The sequence below is a fragment of the Anas platyrhynchos genome, chromosome 2 (assembly GCF_047663525.1).
Source record: "Anas platyrhynchos isolate ZD024472 breed Pekin duck chromosome 2, IASCAAS_PekinDuck_T2T, whole genome shotgun sequence".
Taxonomy (NCBI): Eukaryota; Metazoa; Chordata; class Aves; order Anseriformes; family Anatidae; genus Anas; species Anas platyrhynchos.
In genome coordinates this window covers 63983313-63998526 of record NC_092588.1, presented here as the reverse complement: position 1 = coordinate 63998526, position 15214 = coordinate 63983313, and the positions used below count along the sequence as shown (strand labels likewise).

The following is a 15214-nucleotide window of genomic DNA, read 5'->3' as shown; positions in this document are numbered from 1 at the left end:
TATTGCCCTTGCAGTTCCCTTCAGCTGATACAGAGCACATCTAGTGCTATTCATCCAGAATATTTTTCGGTGATTTTTTTTTTTCCCCAAAATGCAATCTAGGTGTTACTACATACATACAATAAGAATTCTGTAGTAGAATTGTCCAGGAAAAACAGTAACAAACAACAACAACAAAATTCACAGAGGGTCTCTGTGTGGAGGGAAACTAAAGGGTACTCATACCACTTTTTATTTGAGATTTTAAAAGTAGGACTGTTTATTTGCAGGCCATGAGAAACCACTTTCACTTCTGTCTTGAGAAGAGGGATTTAAACTGCTGTCTCTCATCAGAGGTCTATAATCACCATGCTACAAGTAGCTTAGCTGGGCTACTCCCAGCCACTCCTGCTGATGCTGTTCAATTTTACTTACATAGACATCTACTGGAGTAAAGATTAAAAGTTTTACACCCTGAGCACATGTCCCAGCCTGCCTGTGGATAGCTTTTCCTCTTTACCTGCTGTTGTAACTTTCTCAGTTTTCATGAAACAATTCACAGGAAGTTTGGGCATAGCAATGACTTTCTCACCTCTGGTTGGGAACAGAAGGAAGGGCTCTTAGGCTTGTCCGCACTTCAGAAAATGCTTGTATGAACAAAAGGAAAAGATGGTGGCTGGAGAAAGTGACAGCACCACTAAAGCACACTCTCTAGAACATGCTTTTGTGAAGTGGAAGGAGGAGGAATGAATTCTGTTAGGTGGGGAACAGCTCTCACACAAGCAAGCCTGCCTGTGTTATTTATTGAAAGCAGCAGCTCTGCTAACCTATGCCTTAATCTTTGTTACTTTGCTCACAAAATTGCAGTTATAAAATGTTCCATTTGAAATAAATAAGCCATTCAATTTGGTATGAAATGCAACTTCTGTGCTTTCATTTTAATGAGAAAAGAAACAAATATTTCGTGTTAGTGTAATTGAACAATATAATTTATTGGTTGACTTCCACAGTATAAAAAAAAAAAAATAAAAGATTAAAAAACTTGTCCCCAGTGTCTGTAATGAATTGACTTCTAAGTTTTTGGATAACTAGGCTGTTAAATTAGATCACACAAAAAGAAGTAAGAACAATTTAAGAATAGGAATTAAATTATTTTGGAGGATGGATGGATGTCTCAGATTTTGTATTTTGAAATAAAACTTCTGAGAAACACCTGGGAAATTTTCTTCCTCACATTTGCTTACAAAAAAATCAATGGAAATTTTAGTAAGAGCAGGGTCAAGTCAGTGCTGAAGACTCCTTAAAAGTTTCATATCTCCTTGCACACTAGACCATGGCTGGCAAGAGAAGTATGAGTTCATATGCATTTTTTTCATCTAATTCAAATTAATTTTAAAAAAGAATTCAGAAATAAAAGGGTTTTCTGACTGAACAAGGAGCATTTGTTATACATAAAGGAATAAAGACAGTTCATGTATGTCATGTATATGCCTGTGATGCATTATTAATGAATAATTTTCTTTTTTTCTCTTTTCAAGGCCAGATCTTAAAACAAATGTTTGTTGAGGTCTTCTCATTCCATTAAAACACAGCTCTACATTGTCCTTCAGCAAAAACACAGAAAAATAAACTTACATGTGCATTTTTGTTCTTGCATTTGATTTCAGCCAAGACATAAAATACATGTATATCTACCGTCAGTGAGAATGCTGAACAATTCTTCCTTCTAAACAAATATTGCAAATTACTAGATACCTGTTTTTCTGTGAGGATGACACGGCCAAGGAGCTGATCTTCCAACCCTTTCATAGTAACGGTAAAGTCAATCACTGTTGTTCTTGCACTAATTTCTGGAGTATATGCAGGATTAGCCAATTTTGTTGTCATATAAAGGGTAAACCCCTTCATCACATCCACCTCTTTGTCACCTACTTTCACCTGAAAATAAAAAAATGACTCAATTTTCAAAAGTAATTTCATCCAGTGAAAAATAGATAAGATCTTTTTTTTTTTTAAATATACATATATATATATATATATTTGCACTTTTAAAACTTTCTGCTTAAGGGGAACAAACAAGAAAACTCAGGAGTTCATTGCTGATCTTTTTAAGTGTTGCAGAAGTGTGAATCTCTACATCACCCAGACTATCAGACACCCGGCATCTGTCCTACTGTCTTTTTACTTTCATGTTCACAATTCATCTTACTTTGTGTGATGAACCAGATTTTATGAAGTTTTTTTCCAGGATGTTATCTAGAGCAGGATCAAGTTCCTCTCCAACGTCTTCTATTAACAAAGGTCGGCCAAGGGACAGGCTGTCTTCTATGTGACATCTGAAGAACTTGTGGTTCAGAGCTGTAACCTAGGAAGGTTGGTTCACAATATAGCATGCATTTGCAAGCACAAAGAAAACAGCACAAAATGTGTTGCAGTATTCAGAAAGTATATTCCTCCTGGGATATCTACACAAATGATTACATTCTAGGGAGCAATACTTGCCTCTTCTGAAATGAATGGAAGTTTTGTTTTAAGGTTAACAGAACAGAGGATCACACTTGCTGTTTTTCTTCCATGTTAGCTGTATATTTAGTTATCAGTCTATCTATCTAATTACTGTAGTATCTTAATACCTTTTAAGTATTAATAGATTTATGTTCAAAACACTAATGTGAAGCAGGTAAATACTTACAGGGTTAAGTTAGGAACCAATCTTACAATCTCGTATCAGATACTGAATTTCCAATGAAGTTTCTATTTCACAATATCAAGTCTAGAAGTTACTAAAAATCACATAGACCCCTTAGACCCTTATCATTTATTTATATTTAATAATTGTAATATGTACCTTTGAGATGAGAACTGGATAGCCTTTCCAAACATCTGTTATCCCATGATTTTTTAATTTTATTTTTTTAATCAGAAAACAAGCTAGGATAGGCATGCTTTTTAAAATAAAATACCTGTCCTGAAGGGAATACTCTTCGAAAAAGGTATGATTACAATATCTAGAGGCAAATTACATGGGTTTAAAACACTAGAGGCAAATTACATGGGTTTAAAACAGTGTATTATTTAAAAATTGGTTCTATATTCCACCACCATGCACTTTTAGCTTTGTTATAACATAGGCATACTTGTTTCAACCAAAAAGGTGCAATCTTAATACAAATGAAACTGACAGAAGAATTTAGTGTCTGACTGACCTTGAATATAACCATAACAAGACCACAGCAAAATACAATATGTCAGATGTATAGGCATAATCTAAACACTTGAATATTGAGATTCTTGACATAACCCTGCTCCTCCTGGACTCTACAGGGGGAGAATTCAGATTCTTCCAACACAGCTGGCACCTAGATGTCTAAAAGATGTCTAAAAGCTCAGTGCTGATTGAATTTTCACCGAAAAAGATTCCTCTGTATCTAGAGGTTGTATGTGTATACATTCAAAGTCATGTAAATTTTGAGACTACCCTTCAGGACTTAGAGATTTCATAGGCTGTATACTTGTGCATAGTGACCACAAGGCAAGCCTGGTGGACACTATGTCACCATCACCTATAGTGTACAAAAACTATGAATAGGGGAGAGAAGAAATCTCCCAGTCTTTGCTTTCGTGTGTATACATGTACAATTATTGGACCAGAGAACAGAGGCTCCATGTCCGTAAGTGTGTGCCAGCAAGTGGCTACAGCCATCTGGAAGGCAGGCAAATCAGACTCAGTGTCACTTTAAGGAGGGAACTGAAGTAGCAGCTTGAAGGATGCTTTAAACTACTGGGGGAAAAGGTACAATATGGTAGAAAGAGTTGGTACAGGTCCCTAACTCAGAGAGTTACTGTTTCCTCTCCTGCGCTAAGCTTGGCATCTCTCTCAAATCCTGAGTCAATCCTGATGCAAGTCTCAAGAGCAGTGGAATAAGAGATACATCATTCTGTCTATTATTTCCTGAGATTTGGGGGGGCAAAGTAAGGTCTAATGTAATTTAGAGGAAGTTATGTAATCTACTGTAAGAAAATAGGTTTCACACAAACTGCCGAAATCCTTTTGTGAATAAAATTCTCATGTTTTAGGAGAGCTTTTTTTTAATATATTTTTAAGACATTATTTTTTCAAGATCTTTGAATACTCTCTATTATTTTTGCTCTCTTCTCAGTTAATACTTCCTGTTGCTAGCTATGTTTCTATACCATTTTGTGAGCATGCTCTATCTACCAGAAAATGCATTTAATGCGGGATTGAATGCTGGGCCTTTCTAAGGGTGGTAGAAAATATAAGTACAGGCTTATAAGTACACGGAAGGTTAAAAGTTTAACTTATGACATCACCATGATGTAAACAGCTCTCTGGATATTCCTGTTTTTACCATCTTTCTAATTTTTTTTCCTTATCTACCACTCTCATTTTGAGCGAAGGTAGTATACTGTGGTATTCATGTGATAATCTACAGTTGTAGGAAAGATTTTATACTTTAACAACTAAGTCTTTAGCATCATGCTTGATCTAGTCTGAAAATATATTTCTAGATCTTTATCATGATCCATCTTATCTTTATTGGCATAATAAAGTGTGAAGGGTAGGCTGATTGGAAGAAAAAAAAAAAAGATTTTGTGTAAAATAGAAGACAGAGATCCCAAGCAGGATGGCTAGAGATCCCAAGCTAGACAGAAACTGAGAAAGGTGGATAAAATAAGCAATACTTTTTTTTTTTTTTTTTAATCATATGCATGTAGTCATCAAGATGCAGCTGAAATTTGAACTCTGTGTTTGATATGCCTCAAATATCACCAGATTTCCATTCTGCCTCAGGCTGCCATGCTCCTTTTCTAGTTCCTCACTTTTTCTTTTCCCTATTGTCATCTGAAAATGCTCACCCTAAAGTGTTATTCCCATGTGGCATTGATTGTCTGATACTCTCTGGTCTTAGTTTTGCAAGTCATTTACTTTTCCCCTATATTTCTCTTTCTCTATGAAAAGTAATTTAAAAAATAATCATAAAAATACATATTACATAACAGATAATCCCAATTTTCTCCTGGAACTATCTCTCTGGGAAACAACAAAGCAGTACAAGTTATTTCACCCTGATACAGATAGGTCACAGATTTTGCATCAGTCTTATTTTAATTTCTGTCTAGCTGTATACCAGAAACATTAGATTCAAATTACTGTAATAAATGGGCAAAATAAGATGGAAAAATAGTTTGCATTGCTAAATATGACAGGAAAGGACAGACATGTAAAAAAAAAATAAAGTATTTACCTGGAGTCCATTATTCTTTTCCTTATTTTTAATCCAGATCTTTCCTTGACCTTGTGGATCAATCAGCAGAGGATATCTAGATGCTTTGGTGACAATGATGCCATTCTGAATTGAAAGGTCATCATTTGGGAGACCCTGGAGGTTCCATTCACCAACAGTGGCATTGTCAACAAGCATACCAGTAAGATTCAGGTCCTGGCAGAAAATATGTAATGACAAAATTACTAGCAGTTAGAGGAGTTACACTAAAATGCTGGATGGAAGGCTTGCATTTTTATTCTGATCACAGCGTATGATAGAATATATTTGGTACTTATTGTTTATCTCCTTTCTTCAAAGGTCAGTGCCTAAACTTTTGAAGTAGGGTAATAGTGAAAGTGAATTCTGTTCAAGCTTTGAGAGTCTATTAATTCTTAAAAGATATGGATGGTACCAAAGAAAGGGACCAACAGCATTGGAGAAACTCTGAAGCCAGTTCAATATCTAATGACAAGTTCATTTTGATATTGGCAAACTCTTTTATTGCTAGGCCAAAGGCCTTGAAAGGCTTGTCTCTGTCAGAAGAGCTTCATACTGCTATAAAGTTGTAAAGTGCCTTCCAGCCATGTACATGAGTATGGAATGGCTTGTGGGTGGACTGAGAGGAAGAAGAGGAGATATATTATGGACCAATAACTGTGGTCTATCATGGAAAGTTATTGTTGCTATGGTCAAAACTCTTCCCAACTCATGTATTTTCTTAAAGTTTGATTGCCCCTAAAGACCAACCTGCTTTATTTTATTCACTAGGAATGGTGACTGGCCTCTCAAGAATGTGTATGTGAGTAAAACAGTGCCTAAAATCATAAGTCAAGCTCTTTAAAGTAAAAATAAATAAATAAATAAATAACAATGTGATTTTAAAAAGAATAAACTTGAATGATTTTTATTTGCTCCTTTCATTTTTCACTCAAGAATTCTTATTTTTAACCTTTCTCTACAAACATGTCTAAAAAGAAACAAAAAGCCTGGGTATATTACAAAAATCACATAATTTAGCAGCTGATGCCTAAGACAAGGTTTCAAGTATTGTAAGACTTGTGATACAATCACAAGTTAGTAATATCAATGGTTACAAGACTCAAAAGCTTTGTTGACTTTTTTTTTTTCTCTTATTTTTGAAGATTTTGAATGAAGGAGCTCAAGTCATTTTCAGAAGAGAGAGAAACTTCAAGAATCCAGTTTCCAGTTGTGAAAAGGACAGTAGAGAATTTAATAAACAAAATTTTCAGAACCCAAAGCCATATAAGCCATACTTAGTTCCGAAAGGGGAACTTTTTGGATTAGGGTCCAAAAATTTTATTATTATTATTTTATTTTTTTTACTGCAGGAGGAAGTTACTGTCTTTGAAACTTATCTTATTTAAATGCCTAGCTACAAAGACAGATAGCTAATTTTAAACAGCTCTCTTTAAATTGTTATGCCTAAATGACTCATACACCCACAACCAGTTAGTCTGTGACAAAGTAAGGCAGATGTCAAGCCTTTTTGCTTGAACTGCAAAGCTGCTTTCTTTCCTGTGGTGTGAAGTATCAAGAGAAGCCCATCTGCTGCTTTTTGTGAGCACTTAATTCAATGGAAAAAAATAAAATTAAATTAAAACACTCTTACATAGACTGTCACTGAAATCATAATCCTGTCCTTAACAACAGCTATCTAAACAGAACGGCAATTATGGTTTGAAACATGTTAATTACGACATTCTGTATCTAGTCTGTCCATGTGAGAAAAGCAAATATATTAGCAGCACAGAAACAATCAAAAAGTATTCCTCAAATTTTGAAGGCTGCAGCTTAGTGGTAACGCAGTCAGAACATCTTCACAGAGGCAAAAATTCAGTTTGTTCTCTCTTTCCCTGTAAGGACATTTTACATCCAAGTTCTCATCCTTAAATGGCAAGAATCTTGACAGATATTCCCCAAGGTACGTAGCTTTTAAGAACATTATGTGCAGAGTTTAAGAAAGAGCCTCCCTGGGATAAATGTATGTAGGGGAACTCCCATACCACGGTGGTGAAGAATGTTGCCTGAGACTGCACAGTTACTAGTACTTTATTAATAAATCCATCCAGGCCTTACATACTACTTTTCATCAGGAGCTCTCAGAAAGCTTTGCTGGGTAGGTCAGAATCATTTATTTTCATACATCATACTATATACTGGGCTGAGCTGTGAGGTTCACCCTGCCAAGTCAAGGTCAATCACTGTTACGAGAAGCACTATCCACTCACTGTGTTTTCAGTGTCAAATCCCCAAGAACCTAAAAAGAAGATGCAACAGGAATAGGGATCTAACTTCAATTCTTTCACAATGATGGAGCCATGTGTGTACACACGTTGCTCACTTATTCCCAGCAGTTTCCAGCAGCAACTGCTCTTTCAAAAGTTTTGACAGCTGAAGACGGAAGCCTTTTGGGCTCAATGCGTCCATTCCTGTATTTAGAGTAGGAGAGATTCCCTGAACTATTTCTCAGCCTTCACTGCTGGAGAAAATGTACACAGGAATTCAGAAAACCAAGTGAAATGGGACAGAGATTAGTCAGAAAGACAGTTTTGATTATTATGGTTAAAACTCTTTCTTCCACATGAATCTATCTTCCAGTTCTGAGGAAGAATATTAGACAGACCTCCTCAAAGTCATGGAGTAGGAACAGGGCTGGTGCAAACATATGTACCAGAAGAACTGCCAGATCCTGCACTTTTGGGATAGATTGGGATAGGCAAAGGAAAGAACAAGGTTCATGTAAAGGAACCTGTTCTGTATCATAGTCCCTTCACAGAAGTTGCTCACTTCATTAAAGGTGGTATATGATGTGTTCAGGGAACTGAAGCTGCATGGTGGGACATCACCTCAGATGCATTTTAGGCCATCACTGCCCACACAGACTTCAGACAGTTGAGGAGCAGCTGTAATAAACTCACAGAGAACAGCCTTATGGTGACAAATCTACATGGATTAAACAGCTGGAGAAAACTGAAATGGTAAAACCAAGCTTTTAAAAATGCAGCTTTTTTTTTTTTTCTTTCTGTTTTTAACTTAATCGTTTCAACAAGACACTTCAAATTAAATGAATTAAATGGTGTGGGGAGACAGCAGAGGGTGTGACAGAAAGGCATTAATTGCTAATACACGGGTGTGCAGAGGTGACATTTCCTGATTCAAAACCTATAATAGTCTGTGCTATAATTGGGTATAAGAGTATTTTTTATGTCAATCAGGAGTTTAGCTATACTAAACTAAAAGTGAAGTGTGAAGCTTGAAAAAAGAAAAAACTATGTTTCCATTTTACAGATATTTTTCTAGCAAATTAGATTATTAAAATGTTGTACTTAAGAAAGCCTAAATGAAAATAATGGAAGCTTTCTACTCCTAGACTAGTTTGTTGTGCTTATGATTTTACATATTAAGAACAGTATGTTAAAGAATTTCTGATGTACTCTGTCAGCAATATGAAATATATGAAAAAAGCCTTTCATCCAAATTACCCTTTATATTTTAAATTCACAGGTCAGAGTGAAAAATGGACATCTCAAGAGAGAACAGATTTTTAGTGGCAGCACATCGGATTGTAGGTGGTAAAAGGGGAAAAAATATAAATCTTGCTGGGCCCCTGGAAGTTGGTTGGGGTGTTACTCCCAGCCAGATGAGAAGCCGCAGACCAATCTCTCCACCTCTGCACCATCCTGCAGGCCTAACATGGGAGGCTACATGGAAAATTCTATGGGCACAGCAATACCAGTTGTGGGGTGATATTCACAAACAGATATTCACAAATTATTCATTATAAGGTGAGGACTTAACACATTAAGGGAGATGGCTATAACTGGTGTTTTCTTCCATATATTTTCTACTTTTTCTACTATTTTCTACTATTTTTTTCTACTATTTTCTACTGCTGATTTGCTTTACATTATGACTGAAATCGCGGACACAACACAGTATTTGTGAAAAACACCAACTATAGGGGAAAAATCTGACTACTCAATGGAACCCCTTATATTAAGGTAAATCTCTTCTAATCTGGTACATTTGTCCTCATGTCCCATGTTATGCAATTTTCTTCAAGGGCATCACAGCTCAGATACCCTCTCTTAGATTTGGCAGAGCCTTGTCTTATGTACTAGTCTTGTGATGCATGAAAGAATAAAGAGGATTTTAAAACACATTTTTTAGAAGCTCAGTTGTCAACTGTACAGAATTTGTATTTATTAAAAAAAAAAAAAAAGATGGAATATGACAGCCAGTAAATAAATATCTTCCATTTAAGTATTTTTATGGAATGGATTGCTCTTAACATTATTTCTCTCCAAGGTAAAGAATAAAGTTAGAATAAAGCATGAACACATACATTACTGTATGGAATCTCGTTGTTGTTCATCTCTTTCTTCCACAACTGGAGCAGCAAATTCCTGTACTCCTGGTTGAAAGGTCCAGAGTAAGAAAGAAATCCAGTGGCCAGAAGGACATTCCCCACTAAATTAGTAATTTGATTTTGAAAGTTTTTGCTGCTTTCTGTCCAACGAAGCTGTATGTAAAAATATTATTAAAAAATTAGACTAACAGGACACAAACCTAACATAAAGATCTAATCTAGGAATCTCTTTCTTTCTTTCTGGTAAATAACTGTTCTTTGAGCCTTGAGTATTTTCGTTTTTAATCCTTTTCAGAAGTAGAAGGCTTCTTGAAAGAGATGACAGCCTCCTAAGTGGGGAATAAGCATCTCTGCCAACAGCCTGGCCAAAATGGTAAGGAGGGTTTTAAAGGAGGAATGAAGACGAGGGAGATGATGACCAACGATCATGCGAGGAACTGGAGGTTTGTCAAATCGGCAAAAAAAAAAAAAAAGTGTGGTGTATATGGTAGGGACCTAGTAATTCATAAAACAGGGCTGAGGGAAGACCACCTGAAGCAATAACTGCATAAACATAGAACCGCCTACCAGACAGAACTATAGGACAGCTTTCATACTGTGTCTGGGAAATTAGCACAGCTGGGCACCTCTCTGAAATGTTTGCACACTGATGTGCACAGCGTGGAGAACAAACACAAGGAATTGAAGGTCTGCACACAGCTGCAGCGTCATGATCTTGTGATGATCATGGGGACACGGTGGTCACTTTGAGCGATTAGATGATCTTTGGAGCTCGCTTTGAGTGATTAGACGACCTTTGGAGGTCCCTTTCAATCTCAATTATTCCATGACTGTTATTATCTGAACACTATTTTTGAGTTTTACTTATTCATTTCTCCACAGTTTTCTATTCCCTTATAATCACTCTGCATGCAATCTTGGCCAGGACCTGCACACTTTAAACCGAGAAAATACACATTTAATCAGTGCCATTTTTGCCCGAGGCTCCAAGTGTCTCTTATCGTTTTCTCTGAATTTTCAGAAGTAGAATGAAATAACAGCTCTTACAAAAGCTTTTAGCACAAAGCTTCAGAAAACCCACGGTAAGGCACTGTAACTCCTGTTTTGGTGTTATCTATAGATTTAGAAGTTCACTGAAAAATATGCCAAAGCATCTAACATTGTTGACTATTACAGTTTGAAGCACATCTATGCAAACAAACACTGATGCCCAGGCCTTACAGGATTCAATGAAGTCAAAGCTCTCATCAGTTTTGACTGTGTTTGATTGGAAGCGAGGACTTATCAAAGGAAATAACCAGCCAATGCAAAAAAAGACTATCCTGCTTCTTCTGGAAATCCTCAAGTTCCAGTAGAAGCTGAAGACAGAAAAATCTGCATACTTCCCAACTTTCATACTGCAAACTTCAAGCTCAGTGCAGAGGATAATGATTAGCCCATAATTCTGTGAAAGGTTCCAGTAGCAATCTGAACTTAAAATATAATTCAGAAAATTAGTCAAGCTTCAAATTTCTATTCTTGAATACTTGGTGAGAAAAAGAGAGTAATCCTTCTTATGAATATTTTAGGGCAATTATTTAGGTTAAACCTAATTCCTCTTACTAATGCTAAGAGGAATTTGGCTCCCTGGCTTTAAATTTGAACTTTATCCCAATACGAGTCATATGGTATGACATGAAGCATTACACATAAGAATTCAGTTAACACAAGAAATTGTTTTACTTTGATAGACAGAAGGATTAGAAAAAAAATAACTAAAATAAAGTGCTATATGATATCAAGATATCACCTTGCCTTGAATTTCTTGAGCACTACTAATGATGATTACAGAGTATTCTCAAAACTAGCACCAACTCTGTTCTAGGATCCTACCCATAATGTGCCAGTACCTTTTCTCCACCTAATCCTTCTATCAGTGCTGTGGCGTTGTTCATCTTCCTTCTGCAGCCCTCAGCATCGTCGAGTAAGGCCTGCTTTTCTCTCACAGCAGAATCATACATGGCTTGTACTTGATCCAGTTCCATCTGCTTCTCATCCAGCTGATTTTGTGCATTATTCAGTTCAGTTTGAGCAGCTGCAAGTCTTCCCTCTTGTAAAGCTAGATTTGCCTACAAGCATTTTGAAGTAAAGGGTAGTTAATACCTGTTATTTGGCAAGAGCAAATGACATTCATCTAGTGGCACACACTGTATGGGTACTTTTGAAAATACATGCTCAACATGACAGAAGTTTTTCCCTTTTTATTATTATTCAAGGCAATCTTAAAATATTTTAATAATATTTTCAGAATGATCCATTAATCACACAATGATTAATGATTTGTAATCGCAATAAATTTGAAATAGCTGTATACTAGATATATGAGGCAATGCATGCAATGTTTTCTGTGATATTTTCTCAGTGCAAAAGAAAATTAAGATTGTGCCTCATGAACTATAAAATAATAATAATGATAATGGAAACTACTCTTCTTCTCTCTTTTCCCATCAATTACTTCTACAATAAAAATGTAACAAACATATTTTGCTCCTCGGGAAACTAAAGCTTTAGACACATTTCTTATGTTTCCGTGAAAATTTGAATGATAAATTGCCAGTCATTTAAATTTGGCCTCTTCATTTCTGTATGCCTAACAGAAAATAAAAATAAAAATAAAATAAAAAATAACCAGAATGTGTTTCCAAATAGATGTTTGCAAAGGATTAGAAATTGACAAAATTCTTATGAAATTCACTCTTACATATAAACACTATTTCCATTTGCTCTAAATATTTAAAACACTTGTTTAAAGGTCATGTATCTTATTTCTATTTTTCCTGCTGTAAGAGTTATGAAGATGGAAACCGAGAATCTGTAAAAATGTTTTACTACAAATATAACACTTGACACTTATATTACATCGCAGCAGAAGAGTAACAGAACAAGGAACCTATTGGATGACTCCTAATAAACAGTATAACCTTGGGTTGTTTTTTGGCATTGTATCTTGACTAAACAGATAGATTGTTTATCAAAATATGCTAAAATTCACAATTTTTTCTTGCTTTGGATAAGAAGAAAATAGAAAATAAGAGGAGCCAAGATCACGTTTTGAGATTTAAGCATATTGAAAAAAGCTGGAGCATGGAGTTTGGTGGATTTCAAAAGACAGGTCTACAAGGAAGGAATTAGAGATGCATATCTGCAGTAACCAACACAGCAGTACCACTTCAGGAGATACATTTCCAGAGAATAGCACTGTCCGCAAAAATATCTTTTACTGTAGCCACCAAGTCTGTTGACAGATCCCAGAGATAAGCAAATATTTTATAATGGAGATAAGCCAGCAAAATGGCCACTCAAAAACTATCCATCATGTAAGAAAGCTAAAATATTTTTATTCTACTGTTTATCAAAGATCCCATTAAACAGCATCTCCTAGAGATAAACACTGTTAAACCAGCAGACCAGTGAGTCTTGTTAAGACCCAGCTAAGCAGATTTCAGAACCACTGATGTTATTTTTTTTAGTGAATCTGGAGCCCTCAGGAAAAGCTTAAACACTACAGGAATTCTGAGCGGGTGAGGTAGTGTTCCTCTGCACTGTTCCTCCCCAACACGGGATGGCATGGGGGGTGAGATGAGAGAGGGAGAGACAGTCCAGGGTCCTTTCTGGATGTCAGTAAGAAAGGCCTGACAACTAATGTCTTAATAAGGCAATGTCTCAATAAGACAACAATAAAAAGAAGAATATGGAAAGTGGGCAAATCTTACATCCCTTCAGATGCTGTGCACCCCATGTTCATGCAGCGTTGGATGGAGCCTGGATGGATTTTCCCATGGCATGTTGTGCAGAGCAGATCCTGTCCATGGAGAAAAAAACCTCTCTTCTGGTCATTCAAGCTATCATATAATCCTCTTCTTATTGTCTTATTAAAGCAGTTACCTTATTAAGCCATTTGTTCTTGGGCTTTTTTTAATGAGATCCAGCATATCCCTCTCTCTGCCACCTATCCTACCCCTATCCTGGCGCAGAACACCCTCTCTTATCTGTGAAAGCCACAGATGGGAGTAAAACAAAGTTATGACACCTTGTTTCACCTTGTTCACAGGGGATGAACAGGGAGCAAGATCCTTGGAGAGCTGGGAAGAACAGCAGAGGCAGAACAGCTGGAAAAACAGGGAACTTACACCTGGCTGTGCAGATTCATATTTCACCTTGGCATTTATCACAGCTGCACGTAAGCCCAAAAGAAAAGAATGGCCATGTGAATTCCCAATACAAAAGAGCAATGGTGCCTCATAAATACGAAAAAGCCAGATCTTCATACAGCAATAAACTACCCAGAAAGATGTAAAAGACAGATAAAACAGACTTCCCAGTTCTTAAAAGCCCTTAAAAGCTTTCAACCTTGAAGATGTTAGCACAATGAAAAAAATGCTTGAGATGAGTACAAAAACATCTATTGCACTTCAACACAAAAAAATCCCAAAATTAGTTACTTAAGACTTGACAGGGATCTCTAGCAGATTACTTATTATAAGAAATAATGTTATAGACAACTTAACTAAGGTTTTCAGCCAATTTTAGGGTAATCATCCCAAAGTAGTAATACACATTGGTATAGGTTTGATTTGTAGGTTGCTTACTCACATGTGGTGAATACTGGTTGGTTGCACAAGAACGAATGCTAGCATACCGGAGTGAGCAACCTATGTGATTCCCCAAGGCAGAGAGACTACTTGCCTCAGTTCACCCTGTGGAATCATCACTATGTGCTCTCTCCCTGCCTTTCTTTCCAGCTCAATTTTTGAAAATTACATGGGTATAAACACTGCTTTTGTATAGACATCACTAGTAGGTTGGCTGGCAGCTTGCTACGCAGTTTTGCCACGAGAGCAGAAGGCAAATTTTGCTGCCAAGGAGAATCTTCTGCTCAAGGAGGCTATTACAGTCACAAGCAGCATCTTACAAAGGTTTTCAGCCAATTAGTGGAGGGAACGAAATGTGTCTCCCAACCACAAAGAACCAGTGTGGCCTTTCTAAGTTTAGTGGCATTGCTACGTGAACAAGCTTCACACCCTTCATTTCATCTCCCTGAGTCACGCAGCAAAGCAACGATTCAAAATTTGTTCCAGTTGGATGCAGTGTGAAAGCCTGAATAAATGGATTTGATGTGAATGAATCATGAGGATGAGAGACATGAGATCCACACTGTGGACAAAGGAGCCACATTAGAACACTCCTAGGCTTGTGTTAGAGCTGCAGCTTCAGCCTTTTCTTGCCATTGGCATTGTGGGGAACCACACAAAACCTCTCATGTCTGCTCCAGCAGATTTGGAGTGCCTCCATCCATTCTCTGCCTCTGTCTGCACAGTACAAGCATTGAGACGGTACCTGTGCCAACAAGGGGCACAGGCTGAACTCCAGGATGCCTTCAGAGAGGACTTCATAGCAGGTGGTGAGATGATCTTGCCGCTCTTAACCTTTTTGCATTCCACATAAAAACAGGAAAAATAAACAAGTAATTACTGCCTACAGCTATACTATTAAATTAAACATGCCCAAGACCTTTCTC

At 36.8% G+C, this 15214-nt stretch overlaps 1 protein-coding gene across 1 annotated transcript in view; it reads right to left on the bottom strand.

Annotated features, from left to right (window-relative positions):
• The window catches only part of LOC101801689 (dynein axonemal heavy chain 5), a 148261-nt gene that overhangs the window by 40866 nt on the left and 92181 nt on the right, over positions 1-15214 (bottom strand). The window contains 5 exon segments of the mRNA XM_072034862.1: positions 1735-1917; positions 2189-2344; positions 5247-5441; positions 9634-9810; positions 11547-11765. Of these exon segments, the coding sequence (XP_071890963.1) occupies positions 1735-1917; positions 2189-2344; positions 5247-5441; positions 9634-9810; positions 11547-11765 (930 nt within the window).